Here is a 26744-nt window from a genome sequence, read left to right on the forward strand (position 1 = left end):
CAGATGGCCACACTTTTAGTATGCTTCTCATTTGGAGCAGGATTTTTTGGAAAGCGTCACCCCGAGTTAGAGTTACTGTCTCTCTGCCAGAAGAAACCTATGCCTCTGTCTTACTAAGAACATCTTGAGATTTTTAATGACAGTTTGTATGAATGAGATCCGCTCTCTGTGAAGATACTCTTTTTTTTATATATATACTTTTTTTTTCTTTTCACTCTGAAGATATTCTTTAGCCCTATAACTCCTGGCTGTGCCTGGCCTGCTGCACATCTTTTGCTCCAGAACTCCTTTCACTGCCTTTCTGGGTTTTTCTGTCTTCTTTTTAAAAATTTAATAATGTCTTCATCTTTCTTGGATTCTTTTTTTATTTTGCTTAAAGTGCATCCTCAAAAAGTGATATGAATGCGTCTGATGCTGGAAGGGAGTATTGCAGCTTCTCAGAAATTCAGAGGAAAAATGAATTTTAACACAGACTTTTATGTATAGTAAACTATTAATTAGGGTAAGGATTCAGTGCAATTGTTTAGAAGTTTTCTTTTTTCAGTGTTCTGGAGACACTGGAATCACCTGTGGTGTAAAAGTTTGGAACAATCTCTGGAAAGACTGCTGCTTTACTGGGAGGTGGCTTAGTGACAGCTTTCTCTGTGAAAATGTTTTGTGTGGGCTTTCCTTTTTGAGCCAATGAAATTCTTTTAAATAGGTTAGTTTAGCACATTTGCATTGATCGATATGACAGATGTTTGGTCAACATTCTATCATTCTGTTTTGCTGAAATCTTTTTGCGATTTGGCCTGTATTTTGTATACGCTCCTGATATTTAGGAAAGTTTGTATTTTTGTACTTTTAAAAATAGTTTTATTAACACTAGTTTGGCAACATCCATTAGTTTCCTACTGTGAGGAAAAATTTAGTGTACTTCCTCCTCTTCCTCACTGTCCTTCCACCTCTTAATAATTTGTTGAGGAAATTCTCTAGGATTTGCCTTTGTAATGTTACTCAGTTTATCAGTGGCTGATGTTTTCTGATTGCTTCAGCTGACGTAGGTGGGAATGAATGAACTTACTCCCTCATCATCCTTCCCCTTTCTTTTCCCATGTTTCGTCAGCTGTATCCCTTCTGCACCATCAGGGCACACGCTCTGCTCTGTCGCTTTGTGTTAGTCTTGGTTCTACGTGAAATTCAGTGTGTACTGGTTTTCCTTTGGCCACGGTTTCTTCAGCCATCTCTTGGTGAGTTCATCTTATAGTAGTTTCCTCAGGGAGGTCCTAAGAGAATTTTCCCTGCTTTCTTCTATGTTCAATACAGATTGTACTTGTACCTTTTATATCTGAATGATAGCGTGGCTGGATAATAAAGTCCTTCCCTCACCCCTGTGCCATGTATCTCGTAGTTATTGTTCTGTTCTTTTCTGGGACTAATGTTACGGAAAACCTGGGGCCAGGTTTTTGTTTTGGGCCTGGCCATCCAAAGAGCCCTTATCTTCAAGTCTGAATCATGCTAGGATATGTCTTCTTGTTGCCCATTCTCAGCCAGGCTGCCCTGGCACCCAGTGCACCTTTTCAGTCTAGATCCATCTTTCACTTCAGGAACATTTTCTTAATCTGTTTTGGTCTCTTCTATTTGTTTCTTTTTCAGCTTAGTTTTCTGCATACAGGTTATACATGAATTGTATTTCCTTTGCCTGTCATCATTAGCTATAATTTTTTCTCAGCCTTTTAAAAAAGTATTTTATATAATTTACTTAAGTCAAAATTCACAAGAGACAAAGTAGGACATTAAATTATAATAAAAAGGTTCATTCATTGAGAATCTATGAATATATCTGACATCAGTTTTCCCAAACACATAAAGCAAATATTGACAGAATTGAAGCAAAAAATAGACAGCAATATAATAATGGTAGGATACTTCAGTATCTCACTTTCAGTAATGAATAATAAAGCAAGATAGAATATTAAGAAGGGAACAAAAAACTTGAATGCCCTATAAAACAATTACACCTAACAAATGTATTCAGACAGCAGAGTACACATTCTTTTCAATAGCTCATGAAACATTTTCCTAGATAGACCACGTGTGACACCACAAGTCTTAACAAATTTTTTTAAATTGAAATTTTATAGACTATGATTTATGGCCCAAATGGAATAAAACTAGAAGTCAGTAACAGAAGGAAAATTGAAAAATACACAAAATATGAAAATTAAACACGCTCTTGAGCATGCTTTTGTTCAAGGGTCGGAAGACATAATATTGTGAAGATGGCCATGCTGCCCAGAGTGAGCCACACATGCAGCACACCTTTCAATTCCCAATTTTACTTTTCTGAAAATAGAAAAAAACCCACAAAATTACATGAAACCTCAAGGGACCATGAAAAGTCTGACAATCTTAAAAGAAGAAAAATATTGGAGACATTACACTTAATAATGTCCAAACACCAAACAAAGCTACGGTAACCAAAGCCCTTTGGTACTGGTATAAGGGCCGAACACCAAAGCAGTGAAGCAGAATGCAGCACAGATAGCAACTCTGGCATACATGCTCAGGTGAGTTATTTGCACACCATTTATTGAAGCATTATCCACAAAAGCCAATAGGTGAAAGCAATTTAAACTTCCCTTACCAAATGAATGGATACATATAAATTGGAATACAAAAAAAATGGAATATTACTCAGCTTTTAAAAAGCAGGAGGTTTTCTAATATCTACCATAAAGACAAATTTTGAAGACATTTTGCTAAATGTAATAACCCAGCCACACACAGAAAAATACTGTATGAATCTACTTACATGGAATATCTAAAGTAGTTAACACCCTTAAAAAGAGAAAATAGAATGTTTGTACAGTAAAAACATTGAATTGAAAAACACCAAAATGTGTGCCCTTTATGAATGTGCAGTCATAGTTGAGAATTGTAGCTATTTAGAATTATTTTTTAGTAATACACTGTGTTTATTCAGTATTTTTTTGTGAAATTTTGTTCTGCCAATTTATATTCCTGTGTCATGTTTTACGGTAGGTTATGTCACATTGTGTTTTTAGTTTTTATTTATGTATTATAATTTTGTATGCCAATATTTGACTCTGTAAACATTAAGACAGTGTTTGGACAGAAGTCAGATATGAATCAGCCATACATCTATAGCCAATATAATTATTTCCGTGTTTGTTTGCCTGTATAAATATTACCCCTATTTTATGATTTGTATATTTGCTTTTTTTGGTTGGTGGTCAATGGTTGTTTTATTTTTAATTGTAAAAAATACATAACGAAATTTATAATCTTTAATATTTTCTTCTTTCTTTTTTCTTTTTTTTTTTTTTGAGACGGAGTCTCACTCTGTCGCCCAGGCTGGAGTGCAGTGGCATGATTTCAGCTCAATGCAAGCTCCGCCTCCCGGGTTCACCCATTCTCCTGCCTCAGCCTCCTGAGTAGCTGGGACTACAGGCGCCCGCCACCATACCTGGCTAATTTTTTCTATTTTTTAGTAGAGACGGGGTTTCACTGTGTTAGCCAGGATGGTCTCGATCTCCTGACCTCGTGATCTGCCCACTGCGGCCTCCCAAAGTGCTGGGATTACAGGCATGAGGCATCGCGCCCGGCCTAATATTTTCAATTATACAGTTAAGAATATTGACATTGTTAGCAACATAGCTCTAGAACATTTTTATTTTTGTGAAAGTAGTATGCAATACACATGAATCTCAGGCTTTTAAAACTCTCTATTTCCATTTCCTTTTGTTAGATCCTTCATTTTTATCTTCTCCCTTGTCCTCTTTCTCGTTTTGTCTTCATGTCTATGATAGTTTTGATTTGTTCTTATTTTTCTTGAGTCCTGATTGCTCACATTTTTACCTCCTCGTCATCTCCTGGTCTCTTTCCTGAGTTCTGATTCTGCCTTGTGATTACCCTTAATGGAAGTAATTGGATTAAGTTACATAATGTGTCTATGATGCTTGCCCAGAATTTCCTCTGGTTTTGTTTTTCTGATGGCTATTCAGAAAATAGTATTCTTTGGCTATGTTTTTCTGATGAACATTCATTAGATAAGTTTTACATGTTCTTTTCCTGATTTAATTTTTAAATATCTTTGAAGTGATATTGTGCCAGTTAAAAAAAAATTATTACTCATCATAAAATGAGTTGGAGTTCACTGCCCTAGCTATTTGTGGGGCTAGTCCTCTGGATGTCAGTTTTGTTTTTTTGTTTTCTGCATGTAAGGCGTGCTGGGGCCAGGGCAGCCTTCTGTAGTTAACAGTCGCAGTACTCTCTGCTTCACTGTTTCCACAGACATTCTGCTTCCCGCTAAAATGATTTTGCTGTATAGCCCTGCCCTCTCTACTTCTCTGCACCAAACCATGGCCAGGAGGTCATCTGCCACCAGCCCCACTTGCCCCTGTACCCCATTCCTTTGCTACACCAAAGGGGTGTGTGTTTTGCACTTCAGGATGAGCATAGAGTTGCTGTTCTCTGGGATCTGCCGCACAGGCTGTTTCGCTGTTCCCTCTCACTGTATTCTCTTCTTTACCTCTGTCTTGCCCCAGTAAGCCCTCTGCTTTATCTCCACTATGTGTGCTCTAGATTTCCTGGTTCCTGCAATATGCAAGGGATACAGGTTGTCACTTCAGGGTAAGCGCATACTCATAGAAGGTGTATTTTGTCAGCATTTTCTGTGATCTTTTACCATTTGGCTTTCTCACTATTTGCTTCCCCCTTCGTCTTAGGTTCATGGCTGATATTAGCACCTTTTAGCAGCCCTTGTACAGTTTCTTTGTATTGTTTTGCTGAAAATGGAATTTGGAGCTGCACCCTGTCTACCTTGTTTCTTTTGTGTGATATGTTTCTTTTGTGTGATAGGCAGCAGAAGAATGTTGGTGTTCCATGGGACATGTTTATATTGGAGGTCTGATATACTATATTCTTTCAAAGGATTTCTTTGCATTGAGAGTAGACTTTTAGGGGAATAGGGTGGAAGCTGGGAACACCTGTTAGGAAACTGTTTTAATGATTCAGGTGAATGGTGGCCCGCGTCACAGTGCTAACTATGGAAATGCTGAGAAGTGGTTAAACTGTGGCTATATTGTGAAGGAAAGCTGATTTGGAACTTGCTAATGGATTGGTAGGGTGAGAGAGGGAGTCGCTTGTAGCTGTGTGCACCTGTCTTTCAAATGCTGGTCTGTGCTGGGGAGCTCAGGGCAGGCTGTAAGTAAATAGGACCTGTTCACTGGAGAATGTCCCCAGTGGCACTTGCCCAGCTGCCCCAGTGAGCCCTGCTTCACTCATTTTACTGATCGGGGGTCAGTAAGATGATCTATTTAACTTTGGTCTGGGTGGGACCGCTTTTTGTTTGTTCCAGGTTTGTTGTAGAGGTTTGCGTGTCCTACAGGGGCCCTCCACAGGCACACCTTTCACTCTGCTTATAGTAGGGATTAATGCTGCAGCCAGTGGCTCCATATACAGGGGCCAGAGCCTGCCCAGCCATCCCGTAGTCATCTCATGGACTATCCTGACGGTTGCCTTATAGCTACTTCAGCTTGCCAAAGCGAGGGTCCTCGGCCAAAGATAATGGCTTCCAGATCTGCTAGGGCCTCTTATAGTGTGTGCTTGCATTGTGGTTCTCTCTACTTAGGTTTATTACTAATGTGCTGCTGCTTCCTATCTTCCAGAAATTTATCAAAGTTGCTGGTCTGCTGTTGTCTTCAGTGCTACTATGATTATATTACTTTTCGTCACTTCGGTGGCAAGGAGGGTAGGCAAACGTGTGTGCTTACGTCTCCCATCCTAAGCTGGTGATTTGCATTGCTCCTCAAGAATGTGAAGGGAATATAGAAGAAAAGTAATTTGGGATAAGATTTTTTAGATTCAGAAGTTAGAAAATGAATTGGCTAATACGCAACATGGTATTCTTTATCTAGGGCTGACATATGTCTGGCTTATTCTATTTTTCATAGCTGTTCAGTAATGGTGGGATAAACATTGGATGTGTGTGTGTGTGTTTTTTTTTACTTTAAGTTCTGGGATACATGTGCAGAATGTACAGGTTTGTTACATAGGTATACACATGCTATGGTGATTTGCTGCACCCATCAACCCGTCATCTACATTAGGTATTTCTCCTAATGCTATCCCTCCCCCAGCCCCCTACCTCCCCACGGGCCCTGGTGTGTGATGTTCCCCTCCCTGTGTCCACATGTTCTCATTGTTCAGTTCCCACTTATGAGTGAGAACATGCAGTGTTTGGTTTTCTGTTCCTGTGTTAGTTTGCTGAGAACAATCGTTTCCAGCTTCATCCATGTTCCCGTGAAGGACATGAACTCACCTTTTTTATGGCTGCATAGTATTCCATGGTGTATATGTGGCACATTTTCTTTATCCAGTCTATCATTGATGGACATTTGGGTTAGTTCCAAGTCTTTGCTATTGTGAACAGTGCTGCAATAAACATACCTGTGCATGTGTCTTTATAGTAGAATGATTTATAATCCTTTGGGTATGTACCCAGTAATGGGATTGCTGGGTCAAATGGTATTTCTGGTTGTAGATCCTTGAGGAATCGCCACACTGTCTTCTACAATGGTTGAACTAATTTACTCTCCCACCAACAGTGTAAAAGCCTTCCTATTTCTCTACATCCTCTCCAGCATCTGTTGTTTCCTGACTTTTTAATGATCGCCATTCTAACTGGTGTGAGATAGTACCTCATTGTGGTTTTTATTTGCATTTCTCTAATGACCAGTGATGATGAGCTTTTTTTCATATGTCTGTTGGCTGCATACATGTCTTCTTTTGAGAAGTGTCTGTTCATATCCTTCGCCCACTTTTTGATAGGGTTGTTTTCTTGTAAATTTGTTTAAGTTCCCTGTGGATTCTGGATGTTAGCCCTTTGTCAGATGGATACATCGCAAAAATTTTCTCCCATTCATGGCAACAAAATTCTCCCATGTAGGTTGCCTGTTCACTCTGATGATAGTTTCTTTTGCTGTGGAGAAGCTCTTTAGTTTAATTAGATCCCATTTGTCAATTTTGGCGTTTGTTGCCATTGCTTTTGATGTTTTAGTCATGAAGTCTTTGCCTATGCCTGTGTCCTGAATGGTATTGCCTAGGTTTTCTTCTAGGGTTTTTATGGTTTTATGTCTTACGTTTAAGTCTTTAATCCACCTTGAGTTAATTTTTGTATAAGGTGTAAGGAAGGGGTCCAGTTTCAGTTTTCCACATATGGCTAGCCAGTTTTCCAACACCATTTATTAAATAGGGAATCCTTTCCCCATTGCTTGTTTTTTGTCTATTGGGTGTTTTGTTTTGTTTTTAGATGCTCTCTTAGAGTGTGGAGTCTGAGAAAGTATAATTTAAAATGGTCTGTCTAGTTATATCTGTGGGAAGTCTTACATCATCCATACTTAGGTTTCTAATTAGTTTTCTGCAATTGTGTGAATATAGGAAACAACCTATAATTTTACATTTTTGTCTTATTTTGGGAAAAATGTGTTCACCTTAAATTTTAATACAAATACAATACAAAAGACTGCTTTGGGGAGATAACTCTGAACATGTAAGAATGAAAACATGTTTTAAATGTAGAGTCTGCACAAGTAGCAAAATCATGTATATTGAAACATCTTCCTATTGTATTCCTTCAAGGTCTGTTTCCTTACTAAGCTATGTGTTGTGCTATGGGTGTTCATTGTAAAGTTAAACCTTACTACTGTTTATGATGGTTCTGTTTTTATACTAAACTGGGAGGAGTTTTTTATGTCCCTGTGGGTTGGGCTATAGTAACATTTAATTTAATGATGCACTGATGCGAGAATTCACTTTAGGATAAAAGATTGAAGGGTCCCCTTCCCCAGTGCCACAGGGCCAAAGGTGGTGGTGGTTCATTTCTCTACGTAGTGTGTAGCCTGTCAAAATTTGTTAGTCTTGTTGTAGGACTCTTTCCTTAGTTCAGCTAAAGACAGGGGGTCCTTGTCACACGGCCACGAAAAATGAGGCTCACAGACAATTTGAAGAGGGCAGGACTTATTGGGTGAAAAGGAAAAGAGGGAAACAGGGACTCTCTACAAGGCCAGAGTCCCAGCTAGTGTGCTTCTCACCTTGCAGATTGAATCCCAGGTTCCATCCAGGAAGAGGAGGGAGGGGCCAGGCTTCTTCCCGAGGCTCCACCCCAGTGCACACTCCTCCCAGCGTGCAGGCCAGTTGGAGTTTTTCCGGGAACCCCTTTGCATTTGACTGTCTCAGTCTTACGCCAATATCTTTCTCATTTTAATCTGTCCAAGGTGCCTTACATTCCCTCCATGTTTAGCTATTGCGAAGATGAGTGTTCACATGTCTTTTATCCTAGTGAAATGCATTTTCATAAAAACAAGAATTTTATCCCAGCAATCTATTATTGGAATTATCTATGCAGGGAGAATATTGAGAAAAATTTGAGTGGGGGCTTCCCTAGACCATCCCCAGATTTGGTGATCTGGTAAGAAGACACACAGGACTCAGCATATAGTTGTACTCAGGGCTTTCATTCCAGTGAAAAAGCAAAGTCAGCACAGGGAAAAGGTGCAAGGGGGAAAATCTGGAGGAAACCAGGCAGAAGATTCCAGGACTTCTCTCCCTGTGATGTCATAAAGAACAAGCTTAATTTTTCCAGTAATGAGAAATTCTACAATGTGTGAAATGTTGTCTACCAGGGAAGCTCGTTATAGACACTGCACCCAGAGTTTTTTTGGGGGACTAGTCACTAGACACCTTCTGTCTGGCCTGCACCAAAATCCCAGACTCCCAGAAGGAAAGATGTTTACCATAAACTGTATTTTTCATACAAACAGTTCAGGCATGAGTCATTCTTACCATGGAATGTTGGGAACACTCCTGAAATCTGGCTTCCCAAACATCAGCAGTAAGCCAACCTTGTCAGCAAACTTTTCTAAGGATAGTTGTCTCAGGACTGCTGTGTTGACTCTCTTCTGCATATTAGATACCCAGATGCCTTGTATTTTCTAAGTATTTAAAATACTGCTGGGCGTGGTGGTGCGTGCCTGTAGTCCCAGCTACTTCATGGGCCTGAGGCAGGAGGATGGCTTGTGCCTGGGAGGTCGAGGCTGCAGTCAGCCAAAGTGACAGAGACCCTGTCTCTTAAAATTAAAAAAAAAAATACTGTGTAATAAAATAAAAGAAGTAATGTGGATAGTCAGCAGACTCCCTATACTGGGACTGTATGTATTTTGTATTTTGATTGACACTTAGGTTTGTAATAGTGTTAAAGCCTGTGGGTTACTGAGTCATTCGGATTGTGGACAGTTCCTTCTGTTCCCTTTCTTTCTACAATTTTTTTTTTTTCTAGCTTCCCATTGGCCAAACCCACCTCCTGATCCCTTTCTAAATGTCTAATTCTTCTGCACTGTTGTCAATCCATAGCTGACCAGGCCGATTTTCTTTATCACTGTCTTTCTTTCCTGTGTAACAACCACTTAGTCTTAATGGTGGTAAGATTGCTCTGGATAAAGTGCTGATATTAACATATTTACCCAGAGGGTATGGGGAGATGATGCGGGAGGGTGGGCAAGTAAACAGCAGTACATTTTGTTGAATGAGAATAATAAACTACCTAAACTCAGTTTTCATTATTATGCCTTTTAAACCCTTTTTTTTTTTGAGACGGAATCTCACTCTGTCACCCAGGCTGGAGTGCAGTGGTGCGATGTCGGCCACTGCAAACCTCCGCCTCCCAAGTTCAAGCGGTTTTCCTGCCTCAGCCTCCCGAGTAGCTGGGACTACAGGCGTGCACCACCATGCCCGGCTAATTTTTGTGTTTTTTTTTTTTTAGTAGAGACGGGGTTTCACTGTGTTGGCCAGGCTGGTTTTGAACTCCTGACCCTCATGATCTGCCCACCTCGACCTCCCAAAGTGATGGGATCACAGGCATGAGCCCCTGTGCCCGGCCTCTTAAATATTCTTGATCAAAGTTACTAACGGGATATCACTTAAGGTTTTTGGCAATAATGGCCAAAGAGTGAAGGGGTTGGGGGATGACGACTTTAGCATCAATTTTACAGGATAAGAAAAGGCAACAAATTATAATTTGCCTTAACAATATTATCTTAAACATATTTTGACAGCTATTCAGGATTATGAAACTGCTCAGGAACACAATGAAAATGATCAGCAGATTCGAGAAGGTCTAGAGAAAGCACAAAGATTATTGAAACAGTCGCAGAAACGAGATTATTATAAAATCTTGGGAGTAAAAAGGTGAATTATTAATTTAAAATTTACTTTGCTATTTTTAATCAACTCTGTTTCAAAGCTAATCATTGCTCTTTTTCCTCTCTGATTCCTTTTCTTTACTTATGTAATTTCAGTCATATGGATTAAACCTTAACAGTCTTTAACATTAGAAAGCTACTTTGAGTATTTTATAGGCAAGTTTCTTTGATAGAGACCAATAATGCAACAACAGAGAATTAGTAGTTGGCAACAGAGATGACACTGTAGCATGAATGGGTCCTAAGCCTAGATTTTTTAAGAAGGGTAAAGGGGTAGGAGTGAGATTCCTTTTGGTGGGGATAGAGGAGGAGACGGAATGAGTAAAGAAAAAGCCTTCTCTGGCCTAAAAATAAAGTAGTGCTTTCAGAATTAAGTCTGAAATTAAGATCTACCTTATATAAAAGTACATACTAAGTAAATGATACACCTCCCAGTGCCTGTGGGTGAATTCTGAAATTAAGTAAATGATATACCTCCCAGTGGTTCGCTGAGTAAACCATCAATTTTTCAAAATTCGGAATCTTTGTGCTTACTATTAGGTAAGCTAATGCACAAGCATAATTGAAAGTGGCATTCAGAGTCAAATATTTTTTAATACCAAGAATTGAATTATGGTAATTTGGAAATTCAGAAAGTTAAAAAATTCATTGATGTACCTTTTTTAAAAAAGGGAAAGTTCTAAAGATCAGGAGTGCTTTATTCTCAGTAATCTTAGTGAGCGAGTATCCAAGGAAGCCTGATGTCAGCTTTAATGATCATCCAGAACTGTGTATGCAGATCTTTGGCCTGTGATACCATTGGAACTATTTTATAAAACCAGTTTGTTAATTGCCAGTAGGATCTTAATCAGCTCTTCTGATTTTCATGATAGTATGTTAGACACTTTTCCACTAATGATTATTTTACCACCCCTCAGAAATGCCAAAAAGCAAGAAATTATTAAAGCATACCGAAAATTAGCACTGCAGTGGCACCCAGATAACTTCCAGAATGAAGAAGAAAAGAAAAAAGCTGAGAAAAAGTTCATTGATATAGCAGCTGCTAAAGAAGTCCTCTCTGATCCAGGTATTATTAGCTTTTATTCCTTTGACTCATCCTAGAGGTGGTGGTAGAAGCGAGGGTGGAACGTGTGGTGGGTTCTCCACGTGGGGCTGTATAGGCAGTGACGGGTCCTGAGCCCAGTTCCAGAGGTCCAGTTTTATGCCTGCCCTCATTCAGCCCTCTTATGTTGGGCACCCTCCTGTTGCAGGGTACAGTGGAAAGACTATCAAATGTGGAATCAGAGGGCCTGAATTTGAATCTTTTTTCCACTCAAACAAGTTATCAGAACTTTTTGGTCTCAGTTTTTTCAACACTGAGCATAAGAGGATCTCTCAGGTTCCCTCTGACCTCAAAGGTCAATGATGAATTTTCTCCACCAAGCTTGCAGGAGCTTGATGAGGAAACCAGCTTGCCAGGCTGGATTACATGGAGTGGGAGAAGAACAGATGTGTGGCCTAGGGCCTGCTTTGCCCCATATGTGTTCACCAGGAATCTTGCCCTGAATCATAGGATCATTAGATTCACAGGCTTATATGTTGTTTTTTTTTTTAATTTTTATTTTTTGTAGAAATGGGATCTCACTGTGTTGCCCAGGCTGGTCTTTAACTCCTGGGCTAAAGTGATCTTCCCAAAGTTCTGAGATTACAGGTGTGAGCCTCTGCACCTGGCCACATGTGTTCTTTTGCCGTACAGTAATATGGCCTGGAAATTTCATTAAGAGGGAGACAGGCTAAGCATTGAGGTAATACTGAACAATGCTTTGCTGTTGCCAGAGAATTTCATGTTAAGCTTATACTGCTTTTTTGTGGCCTTCCATGTCAGTGGGAACAGCAGCTGTGATCTGAGCTAAACAAATTAAACAAAAGAGAGGAAAGTTTTATGTTTATTTGTCAAATCTTTTTTGAGTACTTACTTATGCAGTGGAATTGAAAGTAAATGATCCTTTGTTTTCAAGTAATTTATAATCCAGTAAAGGAGACAGAAACGTACTTGCAGTGGAATTGAAAGTAAATGATCCTTCGTTTTCAAGTAATTTATAATCCAGTAAAGGAGACAGAAATGTACTTCCCTTATCAAGTAGTGTTGGATACATACTGTCCTGTTACTTAGCAAATACTGAGTGGCTACAACCTGCCTTAAGCAGTTCAATCCTCTTAGTTTGTGCAGTGCACAGGTGTGATAGTGTATCAGACTGGGAGTCAGGATCTTCTTATGTGAGAGGGACTTTGTGCTATGTTTTAAGGTACCAGGGAGCCAACCAAGGGGATGGGTGTCCCTGCACAGAGGCATGCACTGAGGAAAGAGCTGCAGGTCCTTTTTCTTACCTCCTGTTCTTCTGTTCAGGATAAACTATCTTTTCTTTTAAAGACTTTAAAGTTTTTTACTATGCATATATCAAAACGTGTCATATTTAGGAATATGTTTAGTAGAATCACATGATGTATGCCAATCTGAAACTTAATTTTCACTTGAAATAAATCTTGGCTATAGTTTTTTCTCATTGAAAAATGGTTACCTCATTCTTTGAGATGTATGCAGACCACTCCACTGAATTTTTAAGTAATTACATAATGTGAATATAGCTGAATTCACTTCCCCTTCCATTCACAGCATCCTTTCTCTGGGGCCATTATCACCCCCACCCCTACGCAGAGTTCACTACTGTTCTAAGTGCTAACATCCTAGATTAATTTTGCCTGTGAGGTGTCAAAGATATGGGGCCTGAGTCTAACTGCATTAGCTTTTATAAAACAAAGCTGAGTTGCAGATCACCTACAATACCCGCTTAGTTATTAACACTCAGCATAAGAACCCTCAATTTTACTGTAGGGGTGGGTTGCCCCTACACACCTGTGGGTGTTTCTCGTAAGGTGGAACGAGAGACTTAGGAAAGAAAAAGACACAGAGACAAAGTTTAGAGAAAGAAATAAGGGGACCCGGGGAACCAGCGTTCAGCATATGGAGGATCCGATATGGAGGATCCCCTATGGAGGATCCCGCCAGCCTCTGAGTGAGTTCCCTTAGTATTTATTGATCATTTTTGGGTGTTTCTCAAAGAGGGGGATGTGTCAGGGTCACAAGACAATTGTGGGGAGAGGGTCAGCAGACAAACACGTGAACAAAGGTCTTTGCATCATAGACAATGTAAAGGATTAAGTGCTGTGCTTTTAGATATGCATACACATAAACATCTCAATGCTTTACAAAGCAGTGTTGCTGCCTGCAGGTCCTACCTCCGGCCCTAAGGCGGTTTTTCCCTATCTCAGTAGATGGAGCATACAATCGGGTTTTATACCGAGACATTCCATTGCCCAGGGACGGGCAGGAGACAGATGCCTTCCTCTTGTCTCAACTGCAAGAGGCATTCCTTCCTCTTTTACTAATCCTCCTCAGCACAGACCCTTTACGGGTGTCGGGCTGGGGGACGGTCAGGTCTTTCCCTTCCCACGAGGCCATATTTCAGACTATCACATGGGGAGAAACCTTGGACAATACCTGGCTTTCCTAGGCAGAGGTCCCTGCGGCCTTCCGCAGTTTTTGTGTCCCTGGGTACTTGAGATTAGGGAGTGGTGATGACTCTTAAGGAGCATGCTGCCTTCAAGCATTTGTTTAACAAAGCACATCTTGCACCGCCCTTAATCCATTTAACTCTGAGTTGACACAGCACACGTTTCAGAGAGCATGGGGTTGGGGGTAAGGTTATAGATTAACAGAATCTCAAGGCAGAAGAATTTTTCTTAGTACAGAACAAAATGGAGTCTCCTATGTCTACTTCTTTCTACATAGACACAGTAACAATCTGATCTCTCTTGCTTTTCCCCACATTACTGGTGGGTTTCCTCCTCCTAAATATGTGGCTTCAGATTAACCTCCCAGAATGAAGTAAACTGGCTTTTCTCTAAGTATCTTTGAACCCCTAAAGGACAAGTTACTGTGAGAGAGCAAAGTGAGACTTGGGATTATTTTTATATTTGCATTTTTTTCTGCATTCTCTATTTTCCATTTATTAAAAAAACTAGCTATATGCTAAGTCTTTTTTTTTTTTTTTTTGGTAAGTTCAGGAGTACATGTGCAGGTTTGTTACATAGGTAAATGTGTGTTATGGGGGTTTGTTGTACAGATTATTTCATCACCCAGGTATTAAGTCTAGAACCCATTAGTTATTATTCCTGATCCTCTCCCTCCTCCCACGCTTCACCCTCCAATAGGCCCCAGTGTCTGTTGTTCCCCTTTATGCATCCATGAGTTCTCATCATTTAGCTCCCACTTGTGAGAATATGTGGTATTTGGTTTTCTGTTCCTACATTAGTTTGCTAAGGATAGTGGCCTCCAGCTCCATCCATGCCCCTGCAGAGGACATGATCTCATTCTTTTTTGTGGCTGCATAGTATTCCATGGTGTAGATGTACCACATTTTCTTTATCCAGTCTATCATTGATGGGCATTTAGGTTGATTCCATGTCTTTTCTATTGTGAATAGAGCTGCAATAAACAGATATGTGCATGTGTCTTTATAATGGAACAATTTATATTCTTTTGGGTGTATACCCAGTAATGAGATTGCTAAGTTGAATGGTATTTCTTTCTTTAAGGAATTGCCACACTGTCTTCCACAATGGCTGAATGAATTTACACTCCCACCAATAGTGTATAAGCGTTCCTTTTTCACCACAACCTTGGCAGCATCTATTTTTTTTACTTTTTAATAATAGCCATTTTTTATTTGCAATAATGATCTAATTATTTGCTCTAGTGATCAGTGATGTTGAGCTTTTTTTCATGATTGTTGGCCGCATATATGTCTTCTTTTGAGAAGTGTCTGTTCATGTCCTTTGCCCACTTTTTAATGGGGTTGTTTTCTTGTACATTTAAGTTCTTTGTAGACCTTTGTCAGTTGCATAGTTTGCAAAAATGTTCTCCCATTCTGTAGGTTGTCTGTTTACTCTGTTGATAGTTTCTTTTGCTGTGTAGAAGCTCTTTAGTTTAATTAGATCTCATTTGTCAATTTTTGCTTTTGTTGCAATTTCATGATGGAAACACCAAAAGCAATCTTTGCTCATACCTAAGTCCTGAATAGTATTTGCCTAGGTTGTCTTCCAGGGTTTTTCTAATGACTCTGAGGACATGAGCTCTTTCTTCCTATCCCTGCAATATTCCTCTCTATTGCCTTCTCCCATGTCTCTGCATTGGTCTCAGAGGCCCCGCTGTGGGGGCACCAATTGCATGGGAGGGAAAGGTGAACCTCCTGGAGTTGTGTGTTATGGAAGCCCCTCTCCCCTCATGTCTGAGGAGCCTTAGTGCTAGAATGCTCATTAGATGCTTGATGAGGTCATTGCCTTACAGACTTTATTTTGGGGATTAGGGTGGTGAGCTGGCTGTTTCATTAGAATTGTAGACTTTTGGAAGTTTCTCTTGAATTATTTTTTTCCAAATAATTTCATTGGGTAGTTATCAAGCTTGGGTGGCTTCTTCTGGAGTGAGATTTAGGGGCCTGAATCTCAATAAATACCTATTTTCAACCCTGAACCTCACCCTCCTTGTGGCAAATTTCTCTAGTCTGTTTCTTCAGGGTGGGAATGGGAGAGCCTGGATTTGAATGTCAGGCACAACTCTTGATAACCGAAAAGTAAGTAGCTCCTCAAGCCCACCCACCCTCCTCTGCCCAAAGAAAACATTCCCCCTGCCCCTATACCTTAGGTATTATCTGGTTCTTAATTTTCTGATTTCTTTCTAGAAATGAGAAAAAAGTTTGACGACGGAGAAGATCCCTTGGATGCAGAGAGCCAGCAAGGAGGCGGCGGCAACCCTTTCCACAGAAGCTGGAACTCATGGCAAGGGTTCAATCCCTTCAGCTCAGGCGGACCATTTAGATTTAAATTCCACTTCAATTAAACCAACTGTTTTTCTGCTCTTCTTAATTTTTTTAAAGATTAAAAACAAAGAAATCTTGTAAATCTTGTTCCGGGACCCTAATGAAAAAAAATTTCAAATCTTTCAGTTTGTCCATGACCAAAGAGTTGCTTTAATAGGAAAAATATCTGTTCTTATCCCTGTTAGATTTATGGTTAATGGGTTTGCAACGGCAAGGAGGCAAGGAATGGTTCTATTTCTGACAGAGCAGCCTGCATCTGCTTTATGCTGTCTGGAGGGAAGTGGTCTGAGGCAGGCTCACCCGTGGAAGTGCTCACGTATTCTGTATTTTTCTACACTGGAGCTGAGATTCTTCTCTTCACAGCCTTGCAGAGTAAGTCAGTGCCTACAAGTGTAAGAAGGAGCTGTAATCTTCATGAGAATGGTTATGCTTCAGTATTCTTAAAGAGAACATGAACATTTTTGAGCTGTATGTTCTTAGGGACAACTGTGCTTCGATGTGGTCAGTCTCGTCACTTGTGAGTAGCTGTGAAATCTTTAGTGTGCATGTGTTTACACCTCTGTGGTCTGTCAACATGGCTGTCACTGAGGAGCAAGAGACCATCTTTTAGGAACCCTGCCACCAAATAATAATATATCCAGGCTTAGACTTTGGATTAATGTTAAATGTACATTTTTTTGGTTCAGTACCTGAAGAATACTGAAACTTGAATCTATAAATTCCTATGGACCCTTTTAATATTAAACACAACAAATTAAAAGTTGTTATAGGTAAAACAGGTTCAGATAAAATAGTGGTGGTATTTAAAATAATATTGCTGAAGTGCAGATTGAAATACTTTTTAAACAACTGAAGTTCTGAGTTTTTATAGGGAATTTCGTGTAACAAGACTGGTTTAGAAACGTAAAGTTGCGCAGTCAACATAAATAAATACAGAATGCCATGTTTCCCACTTCTAAGTAAAGACAGTGGGCAGCTTCTGTTTCTCCTTCTATCAAGGCTTCACCCTATCTTAAAGGTCTGTGGTGCCTCCCACGTGGGACCTGTCTGCTGGTATGTGTTAAACAGCAGACCGGCCCTTCTACCAGATCTTGATGCCTCTGATTTTCTCCTGCCTACAAGCAAATACAGGCAAGGTTAGTCAGGTCTGGCTATATTTCCACTGTTGTTTCATTTAATAAGATGGCATCTCCTCTTGAGATATGTTCTTTGTACCTTTTAAGAAGATACTATTTAAGAAGTGAACTATTCAGTCTTTGTATACTGAATGCTTTTTCCCTAAAAAATGTTAAGAATATTGAACATTTATGGAACTCTTGATGCTGCATTTGAAAGCTGAAGGAATTACTTTAGATAGGAATTGCTACCTTTATTCTGGAAAGGTTTTGTTTCTGCCTCAAAGCATTTTGAAGTGTTTTAACCATTAAAGGGTCTAATTTTTTTTTCTTAATGAAATCAAGCATTTTAATTCACTGTGGGAGGCATCCTGACCACAGACATCCATAACAGCAAAGCACAAATCGTTTTCGTCTGTAGTCATATCCTGAAACATAGGTGGACAAATTTTTAACTGAGAGACAAAAATCACATAGTTGAATTGAGCAGAACACTTAAGTGCTTTCTGCATCTATTTAGGAGTCTGTTTCTTACCAATAAACTTGACAACGCATTTGGAAAACTAGTGAACACCTTACAGCTTTCATTTTGCTTTAATGTTTCAATTCAAGCCAGTGTAAAAATAATTTCCAAGGCATTTCTGTTTATTCTTTAGTAATCTCACCACTGGCTATGTCAGCAATATCTTTTTCAATCTGGTTCCTTTTGTATATGATGTCACTGTGACCTCTTTGAAATATAGTGATGGCTTTTACCTACTTTGAAAAGAATTTTCACATAGAGTCAGAAAAAAAAGGAAATATCAAATCACTTGCCTTTCCACTTGGAGAGCATGACAGTTGCCAACAACAAGGGGTCAAGGGCCGCACAGGAGATGTGTCGGGGGCCTGGCCACCTCCCACCTGCTGCCCAGAGGCTTGTTTGCATTTTCATTTTTTCTCCACTTGTAACAACCATAGTTTCAGTTCCTAAATTCTTATCATGGATTTACTTAGTCCTCTTAACTGACGTGCAGTTACTTGCCTGTTTTCAGTGAAGAGAGAGAAGCAGCTCTGGTGCCACATGCCAGTGCCATGGAGGGAAATGAATTCTCTGCAATCTGTTGTTTCGCTGATTCATGAAGAAAGTAACAACTGTTGAGTTTCAGCCTTGATGGCCGTCGGCAGTTTTCTGGTGTCCACCCAAACGGAAAGACAGTCACTCCTGCTTCCCCTAATGTGTGACTGAGCAGCAGCCTGGGTGTGTAAAGAGATAGTCATTCCCCCTGCCTGTCTCACTGTAGGGTAGCATTATCCACTGTAAAACCATACTACTTTCATTTTCCCTTGGGGACTACAGGTGCCAGGTAACCTTTTTTTTTTTTTGAGACAGAGTCTTGCTCTGTTGCCCAGGCTGGAGTGCAGGGACACCTCCCGGGTTCAAGCAGTTCTCCTGCCTCAGCCTCCAAGTAGCTGGGACTATAGGCGCGCACCACCATGCCTGGCTAATTTTTGTATTTTTAGTAGAAATGGGGTTTCACTGTGTTAGCCAGGATGGTCTTGATCTCCTGACCTTGTGATCTGCCCGCCTTGGCCTTCCAAAGTGCTGGGATTACAGGCGTGAGCCACCGCGCCTGGCCATCAGGTAACCTTTATGGCTCTTTCAGGAAAAGTGAAATCAGAGAGGGGTACCCTAGCCACAGCTGTTGTATTCTGCTCTTCTTTCCTTTTTGGTGAGCTCCATGGGTGGAGTTATCAGTGGTCTGTACTTTGTGGATATTTTGCCCAGCAGGAAGAAGTATTAGACACATCAGTCTAGAAGCATTGTGAAAAGGTTCCAAAATGGGAGACAAAATTTAATTCATTCCTCAGTTCTGAAAGTTTGTGCTTTCTTACCATGAATAGATGAAAACTTGAAAAAAATCTTGACAGTTTACTAATGTGAATCAGATGTAACATACTACTAATTCTACAATGCCTTTCTCTTTAGTCAGTATTAAAAATCTTTTTTAAAGTATTGGTATGAAAACAAATTTTTGTTGCCCTGATAATGGAATTTTAAAACTACCCACAGTTTAAGAGAAAACATAACTGGGTAAAAAAGGTAGCCAATAAAACCACAATTTGAAATTGATACCATTTTCTACTCACAATGGATGATGAAAAATTTCACCTTTAAATGGGTCAGAAGTTGTCTTTGACATTTACCATGAAAAAACTACATAAAATGGCTCCCTGGTGAGGTTACAGACACGGCCCTTGTGATGGGCGTTGCAAAGTTTTCACTGAGCACACAGCAATGGTATCACCTAGAGAAGTTCACGCAACTTTGTTGAATGTAGTTGACTTTTCCAAATTTATAAAGGAAGGAAGAAGGCAAATGTTAATTTGCCAACAACGAATATCCTTTTTCTAAATCAGATCATTCCTTTTTTGTTAGTGGCAGTTTATCCTGTAATTTCAAATGACGTTAAGAGGTGGGATTATTTGGGGTTTTTTTTTGTTTGTTTACAGATGATCTCATTTGCTGAATGATTTAAGAGTAAAATTAGCCACTGCGTGGCTTTGTGTATAGTAACCGGTTTTGTTGCACTTGTCTGTGGCTGAAACACTTACCTGCAGTGGAAAGCCGAGCAAGGAGGAGGTAAACATTGGAGATGTTTGTGAAAATATTACTCTTACCGTGAGGTTTTAGTTTGTTTTGAATGAGAAAAGACTAAGTAACTTAATCCATCTCAATGTAGTGTTTTAATAAAAAAGGAACCTAATATTTGAAATGGGTCTCAGACATGTCTACAAATATGGGTACTATTTTTATGCCCGTGTATTTTCACATTTAATAAAAATATTTATGGTCATATCAGTATCTCCTTGCTTTTGATTCATTTTTGTCCTTGAATATAAAATTCTAAGACAGTCCGTCTTAGGAAAAGTCTATTTCCAGCTTTGCTTCATGCAAAACCAGTGACTGAGGTGACAAAAGGGCTCTTCCTTTACACAAGTTGACAGGGAAGGTCAGAACACACAAAGCAGAAAGGGCTAAAATCTCTTAACCCTCAAAAGTCCTAGGACAACTAAGGACTTAAAAAGTGGACAAGTCTTCCATTTCAGTACTATTAAAATGTAACACTTAAATTGGCTTTGTCTGAAGATTTTCTCTTTTATACCCCATTTGTACATTTCTGTTAAGGTCCTAAGTTGGGAGGAAGGACACTATAGCCTATCTATCTCAAATTTCCAGCTACAAACAGAAGGAACTGGCTTCTCAGTTAATATATTCTGCATATCTTAAGAAAGATCCAAGGAGAGCTACGATATGTAAATGTATACAGAACTTTTCCAGAAAGCTCAAACCTTCCAATTTTTTTTTTTTTTTTTTTTTTTTTTGAGACAGAGTCTTGCTCTGTTGCCCAGGCTGGAGTGCAGTGGCATGATCTCGGCTCACTGCAACCTCTGCCTCCCTGGTTCAAACAATTAACTGCCACAGCCTCCCGAGTAGCTGGGATTATAGGTGCCCACCACCACACCTGGCTAATTTTTTTTTTGTATTTTTAGTAGAGATGGGGTTTCACCATCTTGGCCAGGCTGGTCTTGAATTCCTGACCTCGTGATCCACCTGCCTTGACCTCCCAAAGTGCTGGGATTACAGGCGTGAGCCACGGCACCCGGCCAAAGCTTCCAAATTCTTAATCGTCATGACATTGTAGCAATATATGAGCAGCCAGCCTGAGTCTGAAAATAAACAGCATGAACACGTGGAGCAGGCATGAGGGCTGTAGGGAAACTGCAAGAAGAAGGGAGGTCCAGGTCCTCTTCCCAGAGCCTCAGGAGCTCTCACTGAGCAGGCACCAAACCCGCTCCCTCCCTACCCCCAGGCCCAAATCAGTGCTTCATGATCTTTAAAAAAAAATTATCATTTTAATCTTAATGCCAGCTTACAGGTCACACCTCAGAGACCCTGAACTCTGCAAACCCTTTTATGCTGAGCAAATCCTTTGGGAATGCTTCTATGATAAACAGAAGCTTAATATGCATATTTATTGCCTTATACTAGGATTCTGTTTCTAATGAAGCATACAGGAGACAACTCAGCTTGCATTCCTATTTTGAACACATTTCCAACCTTCACTCAGTTCTGTTTTTCCTGATCAACTCAGTCTACTGGGGTAAGCATCCCTCTGACAGATACTCCCAGGGACTGGGCCGCCGTGGCTTGGAAGGGCCACTGGGAACATTAGTGCCAAGGTCTGAGGAAACCAGAATTGAACATATGTAAAAAGCATAAGGGAGTAACCACTGCTTGCAGCATTTCTGAGTGGATTTCAACTGCTCTAAGTCTTCTTGGTATTTATATACTTCCTTGTTATTACAGGAGATTTGTATAGGTATATCTTTGAGTACAGTGTGCCATTTGTAGGTACGGTTAAAAAGGATTTTTCCTTCTTACACTGTTTTCCCTAACTACATGCAGTTTTGCTCCTAAGTATGAAGATGCTTTTTCTCTAAACTATCTGTTAAAAGGATAATTCTTTAGAGATAAAGCATCTTCATACTTAGGAGCAAAATTACAACAAGTAACTAGTTAGGGAAACCAGTATAAGGAGGAAAAATCCTCTCTAAAGTATCTGTTAAAAGGATGAATCTTGGGCCGGGCATAGTGGCTTACACCTGTGATCCCAGAACTTTGGGAGGCCAAGTTGGGCGGATCACCTGAGGTCAGGAGTTCAAGACCAGCCTGGCCAACATGATGAAACCCTGTCTCTACTAAAAATACAAAAAATTAGCCGGACGTGGTGGCAGGCGCCTGTAGTCTCAGCTACTTGGGAGGCTGAGGCAGGAGAATCGCTTGAACCTGGGTGGCGGAGGTTGCAGTGAGCCAAGATTGTGCCACTGCACTCCAGCCTGGGCAACAGTGAGACTCCATCTCAGAAAGAAAAAAAAAGGACAATTCTTTTAACAAATTACGTACATTTCACTGTGTCAAGTTTTCTTAGGATTTTAGATACCCTGTCACTTCATATATACCACCGGTTGCACTATTTTGTTTCCTGCAATGTTTGTGGCTTTGTTATCTCAAGTTACAGTGGAAAGACTTCATTCTACGGTTAATGTTTGTGCAAACAAAATAGCATCTATTCCTCCTACTGAATGCATAAACATTAAGCAATTGTGGAATGAGGGGAGGGCTCTCCCTGTAGGACAGGGCCTCAGATGAGAGGAAATTCATTATGGACATTGTACAATGAAAAAAAGCAGCATTAGCAAATCTAGAGCTTTTGTCCAAAAAGTTGGTACTGCTGTTATGAATAAGGAATTAGGAAACAATGCAGGCATAAAAATATTCACCGAGCAGTTTAGGATTTATATGAATGGATGTTAGCCCTTCACTGCGCTTGAGGATCAAATCACAAAAGCTCTTCACGTGGTTCATAAACTCACTTGCCTTGTCACCCAGGCTCCAACCTCATGGGCCTTCTTTCAGTCCTCAAACGAACAAAACTCCTTCCATACTATTCTTTCTTGCCTGGCTAGCACGAACTTTTACTTCAGGTTTCATCCTAAAATGTTACTTGTTAGGTCTGTCTTGACACTTGCCCTTCACAACATTTTCATTTGGGTATTAATGTCTGTCATTTATACTGTCTAGTAACCTTAAGAGGACAGCTTGGCACACAGTAGGTACCTAAATTATTTGTTAAATTGTTGAAATATTTGTTCAATCTGTTCAGGGCAGAGAGACCTACTATATTACTGGCCTTATTTAGATGAAACTTTTTAGAAATCGTTTTCTGGTGGAAGCAGACCGTGGGGAAACAAAGGAAAAGCTACCTACCAGCGTGAGGAAGACAAACACAGCAGAGGTCTGTGGCAGGACATTTATATGGAAAGTAGTTTCAATCTGATGCTCTAGACTAGACACTCTACTACAGGATTAGTTCTATTTATTTCAACATTCATCTTACCCAGTAAAGGTAGTACCATAATTATTCCTCCTCTCCTTTTCCCAAAAATTTTAAATTAAACATAAGGTTGATCTGGAGCCCTAGTCATTCAAATAATGGTTTGAAGCCTATCTTTAAAATCTGAATAATTTTTCTTCAATTCTAATAAAAACCTTTCGTTTTTAAAGTAAAATCACATCAGGTAGGATACAAACTTTACATAGTTGAACAGATCCACATGATTGAAGTAAACTTCTTCACTTCAAGTAATTATTAACTATAGAGGAGAAGATTATTTTCCAAATCAGAGATCTTTACAACAGAGGTGTTACTAGTTCTAAGTCAAGAGGCTTTACCTGAGAATTTCTCAGAAAATAGAAGTTTGTATTTGGTAAATGGGGTTAACAAATAGAAAATGGGGAACAGCTGTCACATTACCATAACACTTGAAGACTTTAAAAAAGAGAGGTTCTAGAATGGGCTTACACACCTGACCGAGCCCCTCTAACTTACAAAGTTACCTGTAATTTTGGCCATCAAAGCCCTGGACCATCATGTTTCCTCTTCCTCACTCTGCCACCAAAGGTGAGATTTTAACCAATCAACTGGTTCTTTAGAAGTGAGTGGAGCCCCTTCAGTCTATGAAGTAACAGAAGTGGGTGAGACAATGGCTGGGTCATAACTTCTGCTTGTTGGTTTGAGCATGGGCCCATCAGCACCTTCTACTTCATCTCTGTAACTGTGGATCTGAGACACATGATCCACGTGTTCATCTGACTTGTCCCGTACCTCCTGCCCATGAAAGTATTCTGTTGGGTCCCTGGAGCCTCTTCTGGGCAGTGGCAATTTGTTGTCTGGTTGCTTTTCAGGTGCTGGAGTCAGGACCCGGCACACAGCAACAAGCAGTTCTGTGGGCAGGTCCTACTTGTGTCAGACTACATGTTTAATATTAAAAGCCTGATTTTATAACCCCAGGCTGACATGGCTTTAGGTGCCTTTAGAAGTATTTGATGCTATCCTTCTAGGAGCTATGTTGTTCTCTAGGAGCTTGAGGGTAACTGGAGCCAAATGACAGGCATTTCCCAAATACAATCTTTTGGACCTAAGTGTTGGAGGTGGTATGCCGACTTTGGATTGTCTTAATGCTCAGATTCTGGGTCTACTTTCTACATAAAGCTCACACATCACTGTGGGTCAAACACAAATGCTTCTCATTCTTAGTTTAGATACACTGTTCTGACACTTCTTCTAAGAAGGCAGAAAGAGAAGACATTTATCACTTCCCATAGTTAGAAACTAGTTCCCCCACATCCCGCTGACCTCCACTACTTCCAGGATGTGATTTTTGTTAAAACTTCACATAGGGCCTGCAGCCGAGAACCAGAATTTAGGATCCTGAATATACCATGAAAGCCGTTGGACTATATTTGTTCAGCATCTCCAGGACAAGGAACTGAATGGCTTTCTCTCCAAGTGTTAGCAAATAAGACCTATGGTTCAGTTATGTAATGTGTCCCTGAGGAGGGTACATTTTTGTATGGCTCAGCAGTTTGTATGCATGAGAGCTCTTGACATAACAGCATTTTTAAAACAAGCCATTTAATTAAAACATCTCACTGTAAAGAAATACCTTATTTATAAATCTGGATTTTCTGGTATAAGGTGTCACTCACCTGGAAATGTAACATGTAAACTGGCCACTCAGATCACAAGATGCAAACAGGGAGGGGGGCCATCAAGACTGTGTTTACATTGTTCTGTAATTTTAGCTTAATACTCCATGAAAATATGGGATCTAGAATACCGGAGAAGGCCATTGTAGGTAATAAAAGTAGGAATCCGGTGTCTCTGCCCAGCTGATCATCCTTTCTATAAGATTCTCACAGAAGTGAAGACAGGCTGGTAACAAAGGAAAACAAAGTACCACTTATAGTTGAGGTTTGTGCCCCAGCCACCGCAGCAGACCTCTGGGTAGCTGGGTGGAGCATCTGGCCTGACCTAGAACCTTACAGAGTCTCACCTCTCACCAATCCCCAGCTTCAGCTGACTCCCAAGAGTGAGCCGGAGAGCACCATGACGCTGGCCGCCCCAGGACCATTTACTGCTCCAGCCTCTGAGTGTACCCTATAGGATACTCTGAACTCACAGGAATAACCTAGTTCCACCAGAGCAGGCCATAAATGGTGCACTCCATTTTAATACAGACAAACACGAACAAGTAACAAAGGGAGGATGACTGCAAGAGGGAGAGGCAGGCGCTCTCTTATTAGGAATGAATGGAGCTGATGGGAGGAGGAGTATTTTAACTCTATGGGCTGTTCTGTCAAACACAGAAGGATTAGCCTTGTTCTGAAAAGCTCACAGGAGTGAGCTTCGGCTCATGATGGAACTGTGTGTACTGAGCTGTCCAAAGATGGACCAGCCTGTCTCTAGAGGTGGAGAGTTCCCTGTTGTCCCGGAATTTCCAAGATGGCCTGAGGCTCAGCTTTACAGGCAGGGCCTTAGAAGAGGGGCCGGCACACTGGCTGGGGCCCAATTCTATTAAATGCTTCTCAAACTTGTCTAATTACAGAACCATCTGGAGAGCTTTTTAAACAATCATGATTTACCAAGCTTACTTTAGACCTAATGAATCAGACTCTCCACAGGATGAGGTCCAAATGGCACTGAGTTCTCTTCCAGTCCCATGATCCTATGATTTTAGAATAGTTGGTAGTTTTTAAACATTTACTATTATTCATCTATTATTAATACACATCAGAAAAACAAACTGGTTACATCCTCAACTTAGTTCCCATAAAAGTACCTAGTCCTTTTAAAAAGAGAATACACATATATCCCACATGCCCATAAATGCTTTTTATGACATAAAATTAGAAACATTAAAAAATCCAAATACCACATAAGATTAAAACATTGTTTAAGATAAATGATTACCATGCAACAATATTACTTCCATTTTAAAACAATAGTTAAGGAATAAATGGGCTTAATTATTAATTGTTGTCTCAGAAGGAAAAATACAAAATAGGTTTCTGTAATTTTAAATGCATTTCTGTAATTTTACTATTATTATTTTTTGAGACAGTCTTACTCTGTCGCCCAGGCTTGAGTGCAATGGGCACAATATCGGCTCACTGAAACCCCTGCCTCCCGGGTTCAAATAATCCTCCTGCCTCAGGCTCCCAAGTAGCTGGGATTACAGGCGCCCACCATCACACCCAGCTAATTTTTTGTATTTTTCGTAGAGACGGGGTTCTGTCATGTTGGCCAGGCTGGTCTCAAACTCCTGAACTCAGGTGATCCACCTGTCTTGGCCTCCTAAAGTGCTGGGATTACAGGTGTAGCCACTGCACCCAGCCTAAATGCATTTCTGTAATTTTAAATGCATTTTGTGAATAAGGAAATGTGGATGCACATAAAACCAGATACAAAAGGCTATAGTTTGATAAACACCAGCTAGTCCGGTACCTGGGCTATCTGGCAAAATGTCAAACTTTAACTGGTGATCAGGAAAAAGGAACAATCAGG

The 26744-nt window shown here is 40.2% G+C and overlaps 1 protein-coding gene across 1 annotated transcript in view; it reads left to right on the plus strand.

Annotated features, from left to right (window-relative positions):
* DNAJC3 (DnaJ heat shock protein family (Hsp40) member C3) overlaps positions 1–20137 on the plus strand; it is a 120318-nt gene extending 100181 nt beyond the window's left edge. The window contains exons 10-12 of the mRNA XM_034936863.3: positions 10116–10248; positions 11180–11328; positions 16040–20137. Coding sequence (XP_034792754.1) covers positions 10116–10248; positions 11180–11328; positions 16040–16197 — 440 coding nt within the window. The 3' untranslated portion in view covers positions 16198–20137. The remainder of the gene's footprint in view (positions 1–10115; positions 10249–11179; positions 11329–16039) is intronic.
* Positions 20138–26744: the final 6607 nt, after the last annotated feature.

The sequence above is a fragment of the Pan paniscus genome, chromosome 14, assembly GCF_029289425.2.
Source record: "Pan paniscus chromosome 14, NHGRI_mPanPan1-v2.0_pri, whole genome shotgun sequence".
Classification (NCBI taxonomy): domain Eukaryota; kingdom Metazoa; phylum Chordata; class Mammalia; order Primates; family Hominidae; genus Pan; species Pan paniscus.